The following is an 18,478-nucleotide window of genomic DNA, read 5'->3' as shown; positions in this document are numbered from 1 at the left end:
TCTTTTGGTTTGTTGGACTCCACAGGAATCATAACAATATTCTTGGTAGTTCCTGCATGTCCTTCCCCCACCCTTCTTCTCCAGTCTACAGATCTCACAGAATTGCAACTCAAATATAAAGGTACAGACTGTTAACTATTGGTACCTAAAACATATAACAGTTGGATAAAACTGGCACATAACAGTCAGGTCTTAAATCTTAGAATTATTAATAATGAAAAGTGGTGAACATTCTCAGATAGGAAGAAATTGGTTGGAAAAAAATAATTGGAGCACTTCCTAATTAATGAAGTACACAATGCTGTACAGGAGTTATAACAGAAACATCAGGCTATGCTCACACGCGAAGGTGTGTTGATTCAAAGTCTGAAGAAGGGAATTAAAGTTTAAAAAGTATGTCTAAACTCTTTAAACTAAGACCTGGTCCCTCTAGCTCTGAAACTTAACTCCCAACCCTGGAGTCTCATTCAATGGAAGTGAACATTAGAGAATCAGTTGGAGAGGTCAATGCATCGACTCATAGTACCTCCCCAATTTTCCAGCCACTTAAGCTTTAATTCTTAAATTGGCTGCAGAAAATTTACACACACTAGAATATGCTTCAACAAAATACAATGAACAGGGGGTGTCTATTGTATGTGAACCCAAAATGACATAATGTGTGAGGATAAGCAGATAAGACTGTAGCTGCGCAATAGACTTTCCTGGGGATTAGAATGCAACCAGACCTTTTTGAAAGAACAATGGCCCAGGTTTTGTGGTCAGTGGTGAAGAGCTGCTGCTCACCACTAACCTGGAAGAAAATTGCCTACAAAGCTCAAGCAATCCCTGCAGCATGGATTTCACCTTTCCCAATGTTAATTTGAAACTGTTGCCAAGTCAAGGGGATCTCCAGGCATCCAGCAACAGTGATGTCATTAAGCAGGGCAAGAAGCTAATCACATTGAAGCATTCTTACGGACAGCAAACCAGGAAGTAAACTCACTGATTATCCTAAACTTCTACAAATGGTACAGAGGGGAAACGAAATGATTAAGCTAATATTTCATACATATTAGAAGCTGAAATTTCATTTAAAAAGTTTTTTTTAAATGATATTAAAAAAACTAGAATTTTTATCAGAATGGAAAAAATAATACACAAATAAAAAAATAGTTTTCAAGGACAAGAGAGGTTCTTTAGCAGTAGTTATGACTTAGTATGCTGTTAAAAAACAGTTATAGCTTATTAACAAGATGTAACTTTTTTGAGGGTTCTTTTTTTACAGCAATGTTACAGCATAAAATGTGATATTCTCATTAGTTTAATGATTTCTGCAGCTATTTCAACACCATACCTAATAGTGAAGCATAGAAGCACTGACAGCACCTTCTGAACGCACCTTTGTGCGTTTTACTGTGCACGTGTAGAAGTAGCTGTCAGTCTCTGAGGAGTAATGATGGTGACTGCTGACAGTTTCACAATCATTACTGCTACAAAACCTAGCCTAAGGGTCGAGCTAGGCAAGAAATGGATCAGATCATTTGCAACCTCAATCATTTCCAAGCAAACGGAAACAATGAGCAGCAGTACCTGTAACAGTTGGAAAGGATTTCGATCACTGAGAAAAATGTTTGTTGAATACTCCCAGCCCCAAGGTGGCAGGGTTGGATGTGGGGCTCGGGGAAACCAACAGGAAGCCAGGAATGTTCCTGGGGCAGGAACCTAATTAATGTCGTTAAGGCCCTAATTGGGGAAATTTTGCTGACAGTGGTGCAGTTCTTTGCTACATGCAGAGCCCACCAGTAATGGAGCAAACTTCCCTGTGGCAGACTGTTCCCACATTATCAAGGAGCCATCTCGGGGGGGGTTTCCCCCCCTGGTCTGAGGGGCCTACTGTCATCCCCTCTCTGATTAATATATATTGCGGGTCCTTGTGGGTCGTTTTGCTAGTGCTGTTGGGGAGGGTTTAAACTAACTTCGCAGGGTGTGGGAACCAGGAGAGAATATTAGAAAATAACACCAGGGTGCACGAAATGCTGGGAGAGGCAGATAGCACTAAAATGGAGATTAGTAAGTTAATAGATGGAGTCCAAGTAAGGGAACAAGTAATGAAGTCTAAATCAGGATTTAAACTGCTTGTATGTGAATGCACGGAGTATAGTTAATAAAATTGGGGAGTTACAGGCACAGATTGCCATGTGAGATTATGATGTTATGGCGATAACGGAGACCTGGCTTAAGGAAGGGCAGATCTGAGGGTGTTAAATATTCCTGGTTACAAGGTGTTCAGATAAGATAGGAAAGGGAAAAAAGGAGGAGTGGTGGCGTTTTTGGTTAAGGAGAGTATTGAAGTACTGGAGAAAGAGGATGTGTCAGAGGATTCAATGACAGAATCAATTTGGCTAGAGCTAAGGAATAAGAAGGGTGTGATTACATTGCTCGGTGTAATATATAGACCCACCAGCTAGTGGGAAGGATATAGAGGAACAGATCTGCAAGGAAATTACAGAGAGGCGTAAACATTGTAGAGTAGTTTTAATGGTATTATAATTACCCATATAAAGACTGTGATAATGGTGGTGTAAGGGGCAGTGAGGGACAAGTGTCCCTAGATTGTGTTCAGGAAAATTTCCTACAGCAGATGTGTCTAGTCTAACAAGAAAGGAGGCACTGCTAGACCTGGCTCTTGGGAATGAGGTTGGCCAAGTAGATCAAGTGGCAGTGGGGGGAACATTTAGGGGACAGTGATTATTGTATCATAAGGTTTAGGATGATGGTGGAAAATGACATTCGTCAATCCAGAGTAAGAATAATCACTCACAGACAGCAGACTTCAATGGGGCAAGAACGGAGCTTGGCCAGATAGACTGGAACCAAAGGTTGGTGGGGAAAACAGTGGCTGAACAATGGGCTACCTTCAAAGTGGAGATGGTTTGGGCACAGTCAAGGTATATTCCCTCAAAAGAGAAGGGTAGGACAAACAAATCCAGAGCTCCCTGGATGACAAAGGAGATAGAAATTAAGTTAAAGAAGAAAAAGTGTGCTTACGACAGGTGTCAGGTAGCAAATACAATTGAGAACCAAGCTGAATACAGAAGATTCAGAAGGGATGTGAGAAAGCGAATACGAGAAGCAAAGAGGGATTATGAAAAAAGACTGGTGGCTAACATAGAAGGAAATCCCAAAATATTCTATAAGCACATCAATAGTAAAACGGTGGTAAAAGGAGGAGTAGGGCCGATTAGGGACCAAAAAGTGGATTTACATATGGAGGCAAGAGGCAAGGCTGAGGGTTAAATGAATACTTTGCATCTGTCTTTACCTACGAGGCTGATGCTACCCAGGCTATAGTGACAGAGGAGGAAACTCAGTCATTAGAAGGGTTTAAAATTTATAAGGAGGAGGTATTGGATAAGCTGCCAGTACTTAAAGTTGATAAGGCTTCTGGACCGGATGAAATGCATCCAAGGATATTGAAGGAAGTGAGAGTGAAAATTGCAGAGGCACTGACAATAATCTATCAATGTTCCCTGGATTTGGGGGAGGTGCCAGAGGACTAGAGAATGGCAAACATTATGCCCTTGTTCAAAAAAGGTTGTAAAGATCTGCCCTGCAATTACAGACCAGTCAGTTTAACTTCGGTGGTGGGGAAACTTCTAGAAACAATTATTCAGGATAGAATTAATAGTCACATGGAAAAATGTGATTTGATTCGGAAGAGTCAGCATGGATTTGTTAAAGGAAAGTTGTGTCTAACTAACATGCTGGGGTTTTTTGAAGAGGTAACAGAGATGCTTGATGAGGGCAAGGCCATTGATGTGGTGTATATAGACTTCCAAAAGGCATTCAATACAGTGCCATACAGCAGACCTGTGAGGAAAGTTATAGGTCATGGAATAAAAGGGACAGTAGCAACGTGGACACAAAATTGGCTGAGGGATAGGAAACAGAGAGTAATGGTTAATGGGTATTTTTCGGGCTGGGAGGAGGTTTGTAGTGGAGTTCCCCAGGGACTGGTATTGGGACCCTTGCTCTTCCTGATATATATATAAATGATCTAGATCTTGGTGTGCAGGGGACAATTTCAAATTTTGCACAAGGCACAAAACTTAGGAGAATTGTAAACTGTGAGGAGGTCAGTGTAGAACTTCAAAAGGACATTGACACATTGGTGGAATGGGCAGATAGGTGGCAGATGAATTTCAATGCAAAGAAGTGTGAGGTGATACACTTCAGTACAAAGCACATGGAGAGACAGTATAAAATAAAGGATATTATTCTAAAGGGTGTGCAGGAGTAGAGAGACCTGGGTGTATATGTACACGAGTCATTAAAGGTGGCAGGACAGGTAGAGAGAGCTGTTATTAAAGCAATACAGTATTCTAGGCTTCATTAATAGGTGCATAGAGTACAAGAGCAGGGAGTTTATGATGAACTTACATAAGACACTGGTTAGACCTCAGCTGGAGTATCGTGTACAGTTCTGGGCGCCACACTATAGGAAGGATATGAATGCATTAGAGAGAGTGCAAAAGAGGTTTACGAGAATGGTTCCAGGGATGAGACACTTCAGTTATGAGAAAAGATTGGAGAAGTTGGGACTGTTTACATTGGAGAGGAGAAGGCTGAGAGGAGACTTGATAAAAGTTTTCAAAATCATGAGGGGTTTGGACAGAGTAGATAGGGAGAAACTGTTCCCACTGTAAATGGATCAAGAACCAGGGGGCACAGTTTTAAAGTATTTTGCAAAAGAAGCAAATGTGAGGTGAGAAAAAACTCTTTCACACAGCGAGTAGTCGGGTTTGGAATGCCCTACCTGGAAGTGTGGTGGAGGCAGGTTCGATTGAGGCATTCAAGAGGGCATTGGATGATTATTTAAATAGAAACAATGTGCAGGGTTATGGGGAAAAGGCAGGAGATTGGCACTAAGTTAAACTGCTCAGAGAGCCAGTGCAGACACGATGGGCCAAATGGCCTCCTTCTACACCGTACCAATTCTGAGATTCTGTGATTTAATTTTACCCCTCAAGGGTTTTGAGGTACCCTCGAAGCCTCCCTCCTGCCTCAGTAGTGTCCGCTTCTCCCAGTGGGGCTGCCGAGTTTTCAGAGCTACCGGCCCTCTGAACGGATGATAAGCTCAGAGGCAGCAAGTGAGGAGGCTGCCATTGTGCTGGTCTAGCTGTCATCAAGAGCAGGCTCAGGATCCCCATTCGGCCCTGAAGTCTTGTTCCCGACACCCGTGGGAACATCCTGCCTATCGTCACAAGTCACAGAAAGTGAAATACAACTTTTTCAGAACCACTTTACATATTCACTATGGTGTGGAGGTTTTTTGCACCACGAGAATCATATATGATAATCTCTAAACTCAGTCAAGATGATTATAGGGTCTAAATGAGAAATATTCTGGCACTGTTAAAATTAAATGTTTAACTCAATGGTTCAAACTTGCTGGATATAATAAGCGCCTGTAAATGTATCAGCTAAATTCTGCTGTTACTCTGTATCATCCTTGGAAATAGGCATGTAAGCCATGTCGGAAAGCTTGCTCTTTCTGAAAATACTTTATTGTTACTGTTGCTATTCCAGATGACCATAGTATTAGCTGTGCCCACTGTAGCTTCCAACAAAAGTCTGTTGCTTTGATAAACCTGAAGAAATTGCCCTCTTTCACTAAATGCTGTGAAGTACATTAAAAGTACTTCATGTTATTCTATTTTAAAAGGTGAGGTAAGATGGCTTGCTTACGTGCTAAGACTGGAAGGGATTTTCCTTCTGGCATTTGTGATCAAATTTTAAAAATTAATAGTTGTTGAAACATTCTATATTGTATTGTTGTAAAATGACCTCATGCCAGTTAACACTGAGCCTTATCTAAAAAATAGCAACAGGACACAGACAAATTAAAAGACAGATATGGTGCCAGATATAAATCACCGAATCCTTCACTCTGGCTAGTTCAGGAAAAAAAAACAAGGGGGAAAGGGGTGACAAAAAATGATTCCCCTCGAGAATGATTAAGAAGCCAAGTTTTTGACTAATGAGGTGAATGCAAGTCGTGAAAATTTGAAGTGGCATTTGGGTCAACTTTAATGAATGAAGTTAGTGCTTTCGACAAGAAATCAGAAAATGATTCTTGGTCAATGGACATAGACAGCCTATGTGAAATCTAGACAACTGGAGTTAAGAAAAATGATATTCATGACTTTGTTGATTAGCAACTGAAGTATCTTTCTCACAAGTGAAATGTTGGTTCTGGAGACTGGGATAGTGGTCTCATGAGAAATTTGTGAACAACCATAATAAATAATTTAAACTGCCCCAACGAATAATAATGGCTCTAATTTGCTGTCAAAATAACACTGAGGCTAATGTCACTGCCTGTCATTTAAGTGCAAATGTTACACCAACTTCAGGTGAGGGCAGATGAGCAGTTAAATATAGAAATCCAAAAGCTATTGTGCATGATGCACTGCTTGTCATTAGCTTAATAAGAATGGCATTTCACCATTTGCTTCACCATTGAAATACATTGAATGCCGGTAAGTTACTGTATTTGTGCAGTAGATTGTCCACAAAACTTAGGAACTAAACTCGCCACAGAAAGTTAAATCTTGTCTACTTCAGTCAAAGTGCACATTTAACAATGTGTTAATTACTGCTAATAAACATCCCTGACACAGAAAAATAATGATAACAAGTGTGGAGTCTCATTCCTTCAGGGAACAATTGTTGGAGATTGCAAAAACATAAAATTTAAAACCTTTTTTTACTTTTCCATTCTGTCACATTTCTCTTTCCCTACCTAATTTGACATTGCCTAATTTACACTTCCTTCCTAGTCTTTGCACTGTTAATTTCACAACCCTTCAACCTGATTAGATAAGTTGATGCCCGGTTGCTTGCCCTGTTCACACTCAGACCCTACAAATCCAGTTTTCCTCACTGTGACATTATCAACTCACATTTTCAACAACTTGCCACACGAAAAATTTAGAAGCCTAAATGTGGAAGGCTAAATCAAACAAACAGCAAATTCTAATAGATTAATTGCTACAGCAATTTATGGCTCATTGTATGAATGTATTAATTATCACAAGTGAGGCTATTCTTAATCTTAATTCATCAGAATTCATACATACAGAACAGCCTATCTAATGAATTGCATTGATCAATCCAACTCCTGAGATTTGCGCTCATAATCTATGAGCACTTGAGCTCTGAACTGAGGCTGTGCTGCATTGTCGGTAGAGTAACTTTTCAATATTACACAGCAATGACTAGTCTACGTTCCTGTTTGATGATTGGATAGGAACTGCAGCAGATGCAATTTTAGCTTAAACATTTGTAAAGATATTATTTTGCGTTGTTGTTAAATCTGTGATGCAATGCTCGACGACATGCATTCCAAGATAATTTGTTAGGCAATAAATTCCCTTTATTAGCTACCTTTTGGCATTAATTTTATACTGTATTACAATAAATCAATAGGTCTTTCGAACCCCAGTGCAATTTAATAAAGAGAAGATTAAAGGTCCACTGTTAACCTCCTGAATTCACCTATCTCATTACTACCTTGTTTGAGGAGAGTGAAATGATGCTAAAGGAAACCAACCAAACAAGTTCAGCGAGGGATTGAGGGCAAGTTGTAGGATTTACCTGCCCAACCTGGAAAGTGGGAGAAATTAAAACAACTATTCTTAAACCTGACCGTATCATTTTTAGTATCTTTTTCTGTAAACATTTGAAACCTATGGAATGGAGGAAAAGTCGGGAACAATAACATTTTTAAAGCTCCTGCAGAATTGAAGGGTGCACAAAAATAGAAGGACAATTTTATTTATAAAATCCGAACGGTATGCGGTTTATCATTGAACATGTACATTTGGCTGTATACACTACCTGTGGCTATGCCATCAAAAAGTGACAGTACTCGAACAGGTTTTCTCTTCTCAGCAGCAATGGGTGCAAACAACTTTGGTGGGTCCTGCCAATTTAAATAAATAAAAATGTTAAGAGAATTTCAGACCAGTGCATGACATTACAGAAAAATCCCTTGGTATACGAGATTACACGAGTGGATCTCCCTTGGAGAAGTTAATTGCTTTATGAATTGCCGGAACTTTCTGGCCCCAGCATGGTGGGACCTGGCGTGGGAGATTTGGCGGCCCGGCCAAAAGTCCCTTGACTTTCGGTGGGACTGGACAATCCCAGCAGTGGGCGGGACCTGAAAATCCCACCCTTGCTTTTCCTTCTCTTCTTTGATACAGTATTTTACTTAAGTGTAAAGCAAAAAATTTGCACAGAGTGGTGTGATGGACAAACCCTACAACCATTTGTGGCCAGGGATGATTTATTCTCGAGGTTTTCTTCATCTCTGTGGGAATGAAATGTTTCAAGGAATCACAAACCCCTCCAACCTAAATGATCTGTTGTGTTGCTTTTATTTCCGCAATGTAATCTGGCACTTTGGGCCAAATTTTCCCGGCCTAGGTGAGATGGAACCGAGGCGGGAAAGTAGGATAATGACTGCTGAGCACAACGGCCAGAAGTCCCACCTCGGTTTCCACCCTCTGGCTAATGCTCTGTTGACATGGGTTCAAATCCCACCATGGCAGCTGGTGGAATTTGAAGTAGTTAATAAAAAATGGGATATAAAACTAGTCTCAGTAACGATGACCAAGAAACTCTTACCGATAGTTGTAAAAACCCATCTGATTCACTGATGGTGCCTGCTTCACCATTCACCGATAGTTGTAAAAACCCATCTGATTCACAGATGCCCTTCAGGGAAGGAAATCTGCCATCCTTGCCCTATCTGGCCTACATGTGACTCCAAATCCACAGAAATGTGACTGACCCTCAACTGTCCTCTGAAATGGCTTAGCAAGCCACTCAGTTCAAAGGCAATTAGGGATGGGCAACAAATGTTGGCCTTGCCAGTGATACCCATGTTCCATGAAAGAATAAAGAAAAACTCAGTCTGACTCTTACTTGAGTCTGACTGTAGTTGCACCAGAATGGATTTCTCTCTACTTTAGTGGCATTTGCAGACCTAATGGCAGGAATGTAGGAGAGAACTCCCAGAAGAACATAAGAAATAGGAGCAGGAGTAGACCATTTAGCCCTTTGTGCCTGCTTCACCATTCAATAAGATCATGATTGATCATTGCTACACTTACCCGTCCTATCCTCATATCTCTTTATTCCCTTAATATCCAAAACTCTACTGATCTCCATCTTGAATAGACTCAACAACTGAGCATCCAAAGCTTTTGGGGTACATAATTCCAAAGGTTCACAACCCATTAAATGAGGAAATTTATCCTTATTTCAGTCCTAAATGGCCACCCCTTATCCTAAGAGTATGACCACTAATTCTAGACTCTCCAGCCAGAGGAAACATCCTCTCAACATCTACCCTGACATGCCTTTAAGAATTTTATATGTTCTAATGAGATAACCTCTCATTTTTTAAACTTTAGGGAATATGTCTACTTAATCTCTCCTCATGGGAAAATCCCCATGTCCCAGGAACAGTCTGATGAACTTTATTTTCAGGTTGACAAGCTGGTACTGGTGGAGTGCCACAGGGATCAGTTTTGGGTCCTCAGCTATTGACAATCTATATCAATGACTTAGCTGAAGGGACAAAATGTACAGTAGCTAAATTTGCTGATGAAACAAAGGTAGGTAGGAAAATAAGTTGTCAAGAGGACAGAGTGTCTACAAAGGGATTTAGATAGGTTAAGTGAGTGGGGAAGATTTGGCAGATGGAGTATAATGTGGGAAAATGAGAACTTATCCACTTTGACAGCAAGAATAGAAAAGCAGTACATTACTTGAATGGAGAGAGACAGCAGAACTCTAAGCTACAGAGGGATCTAGGTGTCCTGGTACATGAATCACAAAATTCATGTCTCATGGTGCAGCAAGTGATTAGGAAGGCAAATGGAATATTGTCATTTATTGCGAGGGGAATTGAGTATAAAAGTGGGAAAGTTGCTGCAGCTGTTCACGGCCTTAATTAGACAGCATCTGGAGTACTGTGTACAGTTTTGGTCTCCTTACTTCAGAAAAGGTATAATTGCATTAGCATTTCAGAGGAGATTCACTCAACTGATTCCTGGAATGAAGGGGTTAGCTTATGAGGGAAGGTTGATCAGGTTGGGACAAAACCCATTGGAGCTAAGAAGAATAATAAGTAATCTTATTGAAACATATAAGACCCTGAGGAACTTGACAAGGTGGATGCTGAGAGGATGGAAGTGGGTGGGCTCCAAGGTTTTCAGACGCTGCACTGGAGCCATTGGTGGAGGAGATGTTCTGTATCTGCAGACACATGTTTAAAGGGTGGTGGGAACAGATAGCCATGAAGGTCAATTTCAGGAGTCGAGCTTTGAGGAACTGGATGCAAGAACTTCAATGACCTCAAATGAGAGGTGAAGGTCAGTTGATGCATTTTCAAATGGCATATCCTATCATCTGCACCACTAGCCTCAAACAGTGCACAATTCACACTTCCATTATTCACCTACCAGCACTTTCTATTGATCAGGACTCCTAAGTAACATTCATATGTTTCACCTCGTCCTCACACGCTTGCTGCTGCTGAAAGGCTCACACCGAAATCTCATAGCTTGCACATAATGCCACATACGGCCACATCAGCCAAACAGATTGCGTAACAGTCAATGACACAGTTACCTCCCTCTTGCAGGGCAAGGTGGCACAGAACCAGAGGCAACAAGAGAAATTGGATGGGCACTTGAAGGAAATAAACTTCTGGGGCTACAGTGATACAGATACAGTGGGGGAATGGGACTGACTCATTCCTGGGATAAAAGGCTTATCTAATGAAGAAATATTGAACAGTTTAGGCCTGTACCCATTGCAGTTTAGAAGAAGAGATGATCTTATCGAAATATATAAGATCCCGAGGGGACTTGATAGGGTAGATACCGAAAGGATATTTCCTCTTGTGGAGGAACCTAGAATTTGGGGATGTAGCTTAAGAATAAAGAGGTCTCCCTTTTAAGGCAGAGATAAGGAGAATTTTTTCTCTCAGAGGATTCTTAGAGTGTGGAATTCTCTCTTCCAGAAGGTAGTGGAGGCAGGGGCTTTAAATTTATTAAAGGCGAAGTTAGGTTTTTGTTGGGCAAGGGAGTCGGGGATTATGGGGGGTAAACAGGAAAGTGGAGCTGAGACCACTACCATATCAGCCATGACCTTATTGAATGGTAGAGCAGACTCGAAGGACCAAATGGCCTCTTCCTGCTCCTAAGTCCTTTGTTCCTAAGTATGAAGGAGTCCAGCACCAACTGAACTTGGACTTTGCACAGAGCTAGGACTCCAATCATTTCAGCATGGAAGTGGTGGTCAACTTCATCCTCACACTTGTGGACCCAACCATAAATGCTGCACCTGATGGCCAATGTCATAACTTCCATTGCAGTACAGGAAGCAGTCACTCTACCTCAGAGTGTTGCAGTAGATGCTCAGGCTGGTGTCATGCAAGCTCAGTGCTGCCATCGTGGCTGTGGATTACAGGTGTGGGACTGTTGGCGAATGGGGTATTGGGGTTCTGGTTTCTGGCATGACACCTGGTTGAGTTCTTCACTGACAGCTTAAGCAGTTTATTTTCTCTATTTTGCATCCTCTTCTTCCCCATGCTCCTACTGCTCAGCTGCCTGCCAGACAGCTGGTAGCAAGGGGTGTCCTTTCAGGATGGCGAGGTTGTGCAGAATGCAGCAGACCATCAGAATTCTTGATACTTGCTCTGCTGAGTGCTGCAGGGCTCCTGAAGTGCGGTGGTCCAGACAGCGCAAGTGTTGTTGTTTCAGAATGCCTATAATCTGCTGTATGCTTGTTACCGACTTTTGTGTGGGTTGTGCACCAGAGTCCTCAAGCCAGCAAGAGATGCAGGGGAATGTGAGGAAGAGTTTTTTAATGCAGCAAGTAATGACCTGGAACTCGCTGCCCATGAGGGTGGTAGAAGCAGAGATGATGGATGATTTCAAAAGGAAATTGGATAGGCACTGGAAGGGCTACAGATTTACAGTGGGGGAATGGGACTGACTGACTGGATTTCTCCAGGGAATGCCAGCAGACCTGATGGACCAAATGGCCTCTTTCTGTGCCGTAAACAACTCTATGACTCTATGTCATCAGTGGATATCCCTCATCGTCCAGCAGCTACCCTTTGTTTTGTTGTGGCGGCTAAAACGTGACTGACACAGCAGATTGCTGCAGAATGATCGCATCATGACTGCTGCCAGGGTACTTTTTAAAATTAATTCATGGAATGTGGGTGTCGCTGGCTAGGCCAGCATTTATTGCCCATCCCTAATTGTCCTTGTTCAGAGGACATTTAAGAGCCAACCACGTTGCTGTGGGTCTGGAGTCACATGTAGGCCAGACCAGGTAAGGACAGCAGATTTCCTTCTCTAAAGGACATTAGTGAACCAGATGGGTTTTTACAAGAATCAACAATGGTTTCATGGTCCTCATTAGACTTTTAATTCCAGATTTTTATTGAATTCAAATTCCACCATCTACCATGGCGGGATTCAAACCCGGGTCCCCAGATCTGGATTATTAGCCCAGCGACAATACCACGAGGCCATCGCCTCCTCTGAGTATTGGGCATTGACTTGAAGATTCTCTGCTTATGGGCACAGACGAACTGAACTTTGAGGGAGAGGGATTCCTACTGGTTCCAATCTTGGGCAGAGTTGACATCCGGTGTTTGCAAAGCAACAGGCGTGCCATTGTTGTCACTCTGCAGCACAGGAAAGCCTCGAATCATAGAAAAGCCTCAACGTTTGCACTGGTGGGGGTGGTGTCCTACCTGCTGCTGAATGTGTGTTCAGCTGTGAGAGGTGAAGAGTGGGCATAGCTGGAGCACTGAGCTCCAATATGGCACCACAGGCATCAAATTAGCCTTGCACGCTGATTAACATCAAGATCTTCCCATTCTGTATACTTAAAGCAAACATTCACTGAGCTAATCTGATGCCCTGCACACTAATGCCTGCAACAATAAGACTTCCACTGTGATTTGTCCTACATGCATGTTTGCGCATTGTGGAAGCCATTTTGGAGTTCCAAGGGTAATGGCTGCAGCAAAGGAAATAAGCCCAATTTCTCACTCAATAACCTCGTCCTGTGCATTATCAGTTGGTCAGGGCCAGGGGTTGGATGGTGCAATCCTCTCAGCACCAACTGGCACACCAAAATTTCGACAGTTGACATATATGGTGACCACAATGCAGGTGCAATTACTTAAGATGATAGTTATTGAATGAAATTAGGATATTTCGACACCACAGGAGGCAGGTAAATTGCAAATTTAGATTGTCTTGAGGCAAGGAGTACACTAGACAGGTTGTATCATCACATTGAGGAAACTGGGCCTGCATTCTCTAGAGTTTTGAAGAACGAAAGGTGATCTCATAGAAAATTACAAAATTCATATAGGGAGTGATAGGGTAGATGTAGATAGGGCGTTTCCCCTGGCTGGTGACTCTAGAACCAGAGTACATAGTATCAGAATAAGGGGCAGGCTATTTAAGACTGAGACAAGGAGGAATTTCTTCACTTGGAGTGTGGTGAATGTTTGGAATTCTCTACCCCAGTAGGTTGTGGAAGCCCAATCATTGAGCATGCTCAAGACAGAAATTGACAGATTTCTGGAAGCTAAAGACATCAAGAGACATGGGGATAGTGCGGGAAAGTGGTGTTGAGCCATGATCTAATTGAATGTGGAGCAGGTTTGATGGGCCAAATAGCCGATTCCGACTCCTATGTTCATATGTTCTTATGTATATGGGAACATAGACGCATGAGTAGGCAATTCATCCCCTTATGCCTGTTATGCCAACAGTCAGTTAGACCATGGTTGATCTGTACCTTAACTCCATCTATCCACCTTGGATCTGTAAAGCTTAATATCCTTACCTAACAAAAATTTATCAACCTCAGTTTCAAAGATTTCAATTGACTTAGCTATAGTAATCTGATATGTAGTATACCTTTAAGACAAGTGTTGTAACGTAAGATCACATGATCTTAATACCCAATAGCAGAGTAGCGTGGGCTACCTCTATGAGAGAGTCTTGAGTTAGACACTGTAGAGTGAAGACAGAGTTTTGAGTTGTGAGCACACAAGTGTAGCTGCTGGGTTCAGTTTGTAAATAAACCACATGTGCTTATTCTAACAACAATCTCCAGACATTCTCTGTCTCTGTACCAACTCGGTCACCCCAAACAAAGTGTGCAATCCGGATCCTTTAGACCCGACAAACCAAGAGCACCGGATCCAACAAACTGGCGACGAGAGTAAAAGCACGAAAAGCCACGGAAAGAAACGAGGTAAAAGGCGAGGAAGAGCGAGGGAAATCAGAAGAACCGAAATCGGGCTGTACCTCGCATGGTAGTCATAAGTAAAAGAAAATTTCCTTCTTGATTGTTGAAGTAACCCCCTCAGAGCATACTGCAATTTGGAAGAGTGGAGCCTTTCGATGCAACCGTGGGCAACTGGTCTCACCATGTTGAACGCCTCGCGTTCTTCTGCCAGGCGAACGACATTGCAGGGGAGGAGAAGAGGCGCGCGATCCTGCTGTGCACGTGTGTGGGAGTAAGACATACTAATTCGAAATCTGTTGGCGCCCAGTGCCCCAGACTTGAAAAGTCCTGATGACTTAGTGAACCTCGTAAAGAATCATTTCCAGCTCAAGCCGTCGGTGACAATGCAACAGTTTAAAGTTAACTCAAGAATTAGAGCTGTGGGGGGGAAGACATTTGCTTGTTGCTTGGCAAGTCTGAAGCAATTAACTGAACTTTGTGAGTTCGGTACATCTATCAACGATATACTTAGAGATTGTTTGGTGTGCAATATAAACAAAAATGCGATTCAGAAGAGATTACTGACTGAAACGAATTTAGATTTTCAGAAGGCATTGGAAATCGCTCTGGCAATGGAATGTGCAGTGCGAGACTCAGGTGCCAATGGCCAAAATGGCGTCGTCCTCCATGCTGGGCGGGGAGCTTCATCCAAAAAGAGCGCGAAAGTACAGAGCTTTGCTCAGAAGCGGGAGGCAGCCATCGCTAACAGACAAATTAAAAGGGATAATTTAGCAGCAAAAACATGGCATAATAGTAACAGAGATGGAAGCAGGCAACCTTGCAATGAATCACAGTTTAAAAAATTTGAATGTTTCTTCTACCATCGATATGGACACCTCATGAGGCATTGTAAAGATAGAGTCAGGCAGACTTGCAGACAAAAGGCAAAGACCCAATGAGATAAACAGCATTGAAAAGCCTGAAGTAATAGATCCCGATATCTATTTGTGATATAATTTAGTGGTAGGAAGAACAGAGCCTATCTACATAACCTTGAGATTGAATGAGAAGCCTGTCAGAATGGAGGTGGATACTGGTGCAGCTATTACGGTGATTGGTGAACAAACTTTTAAATACCTGAATCATGGGGAACATAAACTGAATTTTGAAGAAACTGATGACAAATTAAAAACTTACACTGGAGAAGAACATACAAGTCAAAGGTGTCTGTAAAGTCACAGTACATTATAGAGCTCAGGGAGATTACCATTGATGGTAATAGCAAGCAAGGGACCCAGTCTCCTTGGACAAAACTGGCTGAAAGAAATTAAATTGAATGGGTGGAAATCTTCCAACTGAGAACTAAAGGGCTTTCAGAGCTACTACAAAAACGTGCCTCCGTTTTCAAGGAAGAACTTGGAAAAATTGAAGGGCTACAAGCAAAAATTCATGTAGATCCAGAGGCAACACCAAGATTCATGAAGGCAAGACCAGTACCCTATGCAATGCGGAATAAGGCAGATGCTGAACTGGACAGATTAGAAAAACTGGGAGTGATACAACCAGTGCAGTTTTCAGAGCGGGCAGCTCCAGTTGTACCTGTTCTCAAACCTGACCGAAGTGTTCGAATATGTGGGAACTATAAATTAACAGTCAATAAATTGGATAGACACCCTATACCTAAAATTGAAGATTTCTATGCTAAATTGGCAGGTGGAGCGGCTTACACGAAGTTAGATTTGAGTCATGCCGACCAACAACTGGAATTAGAGAAGGCATCCCGGAAGTTTGTCACCATAAATACACATAAGGGATTGTACCAATACCCCCTTTTACCTATTTGACGTATCATCTGCTTGTGCCCTATTCCAAAGAACCATGGAAAGTTTACTACAGGGATTGCCCCACGTTGTAATTTATTTGGATGACGTTCTCGTGACTGGACTCACTGAAAAGGAACATTTGATGAACTTGGAGGAAGTTCTGAAGTGTTTTTCGCAGGTGGGAGTGAGATTGATAAAGGAAAAGTGCACATTCCAGGCAAAAGGGGTGACTTACCTAGGTCACAAGGTAGATTCACAAGGCCTACATCCAGTTAAAGAAAACGTGAAAGCCATTAAAAAAGCCCCATTACACCCTGGGAGTGGCCAGGAAGGCCATGGGTATGGGTACACATCGATTACATGGGACCTTTTATGGGAACAATGTTTCTACTTATCGTCGGCGCACATTCAAAATGGATGGACATATACGAAGTGAGGTCCCCCACATCTTCAGTGACGACAGACAAGCTACGGCAAAGTTTTGCAATTAATGGACTACCTGAAGTGCTCTTTTCAGATAATGGAACGTTATTCACAAGTGCTGAATTTAACTGATTTACAAGCCTCAACGGTTTTGTTCTTGTGAAAACATCTCCACACCACCCTTCTTCAAATGGACTCGCTGACAGAGCAGTTCAGACATTCAAATCTGGTATGAAAATATTATCCCGAGATTCGATAGCAGCTAAATTAGCAGGATTTCTTTTCCATTATAGATCCACCCCTCGTTCGACAACAGGTGACACACCTGCGGAACTGCTGATGATGCGCCGACGCCAATCGAGACTGAGCCTAATTATGCCAAACTTAGGGGTGATGGTAGAAATAAGGCAGAAAATGGAACATGATTGTCACAGTCGGGACAGAACAATTAATGTAGGAGAGAATGTATTTGTGAAAAATTTGAGAGAGGGATCAGCATGGTTGTTCGGTGAGGTAAATGCAGCAACCGGACCTCTTTCCTACCACTTGAGAGTCGAAGATCGAGTAATTAGGAGACATCTGGATCACATCAGAGGAGAAACCAAATATCCAAAAATGATTCCCCCAGTGTTCGAGACTGAATTGACATCTTGAAAGATGTCAACCGAGTACAAACGTGTTTGAAGGGCTGACTGTACTTGAAAGAGTCAAAGAAACAGATTTACAGGTACCTACTGAAGAACCAGATGCTCAGGTGACTCCAGTAAAGGAGGTCCTAAATCAAACTTCAGAAGCTGAACAGCTGGGACCTTATACATGCAAAAGGAAACCCCCAGAGAGACTGACTTTGTAAGTAATTGATCTGTGTAAATAACTTGATATATTGAAAAATTTGTAACATGTATTTTTCAGTAAAGGGGGAGGAATGTAGTAATCTGATATGTTCTATACCTTTAAGACAAGTGCTGTAATGTAAGATCACATGATCTTAATACCCAATAGCAGAGTAGCGTGGGCTACCTCTGTGAGAGAGTCTTGAGTTAGACACTGAAGAATGAAGGCAGAATTTTGAGTTGTGAGCACACAAGTGTAGCTGCTGAGTTTAGTTTGTAAATAAACAGCATGTGTTTATTCTAACAACGATCTCCTGATGTTCTCTGTCTCTGTACCAACCCGGTCACCCTGAAACAAACGTGCAACCTGGACCCTTTAGCCTCAACAAACCAAAGGGCACTGGATCCAACATTAGCCTTAACAGCTTTTGGTGGAGAGAGTTCCAGATTCCCATTACCATTTGTTTTCAGACATCATCCCTGAATGGTCTCGCTCTAATTATAAGATAACACCCCATTGTTCTGGACTTTCCCATCAGTGGAAATGGTTTCTTACTGTATACCCTATCAACGTCAGCGGCTGGGTTTTCCCATTGGAGTTGTGAACTGGGAGGCAGGTTTGATTCCTGGTCGTAAACCCTCCTCCATCTCCAGAGTGTGAAGTGGGACGTTTTTGGGATTGGGATCATAATAACCCTAGAGATGCTGCCTTATTAGTGGCTGGGGTTGTGGGGAGTGGCTGGGGGGTGGGAGGGGGGTGGGGGGAAGCAGGGGTGAAGGGGGATATGTAGGTGGGACATCAAAGAAGCGAAGCACATTCTGGCCCAAGCAGTGACTGCCGTCTGTGTGTGCTCTTTAAGAAATGAGAGGTTCTTCATGTTCAAAGTGGCCAGGATCAGTGGAACGCTGGGACCCAGGATAGGGCAGGGAAAGGTTGCTTACTAAAACGTTCGTTTTGTCCAAACTTTCAATTTTTTCACTGAATAAACTGTTTCAGGGCTGCAGGCCTGTTCCCGCCAGTTTCTAGTTGGTCAGCTTCAGAGAGCTCCGAACGGCATCAGCACCCATGAA

General features: G+C 42.3%; 1 protein-coding gene across 9 annotated transcripts in view; it reads right to left on the bottom strand.

Moving 5' to 3' along the window:
* Nucleotides 1–18,478, bottom strand: part of dnmt3aa (DNA (cytosine-5-)-methyltransferase 3 alpha a) — a 586,890-nt gene that overhangs the window by 114,481 nt on the left and 453,931 nt on the right. For all 9 annotated transcript variants that reach the window (XM_078541484.1, XM_078541483.1, XM_078541485.1 and 6 more), the window contains one exon: nt 7,885–7,969. In XM_078541484.1, the coding sequence (XP_078397610.1) occupies nt 7,885–7,969 (85 nt within the window). The remainder of the gene's footprint in view (nt 1–7,884; nt 7,970–18,478) is intronic.

This window comes from Cetorhinus maximus, chromosome 5 (genome assembly GCF_964194155.1).
Source record: "Cetorhinus maximus chromosome 5, sCetMax3.hap1.1, whole genome shotgun sequence".
Taxonomy (NCBI): Eukaryota; Metazoa; Chordata; class Chondrichthyes; order Lamniformes; family Cetorhinidae; genus Cetorhinus; species Cetorhinus maximus.
This window is presented reverse-complemented; position numbering and strand designations above follow the sequence as displayed.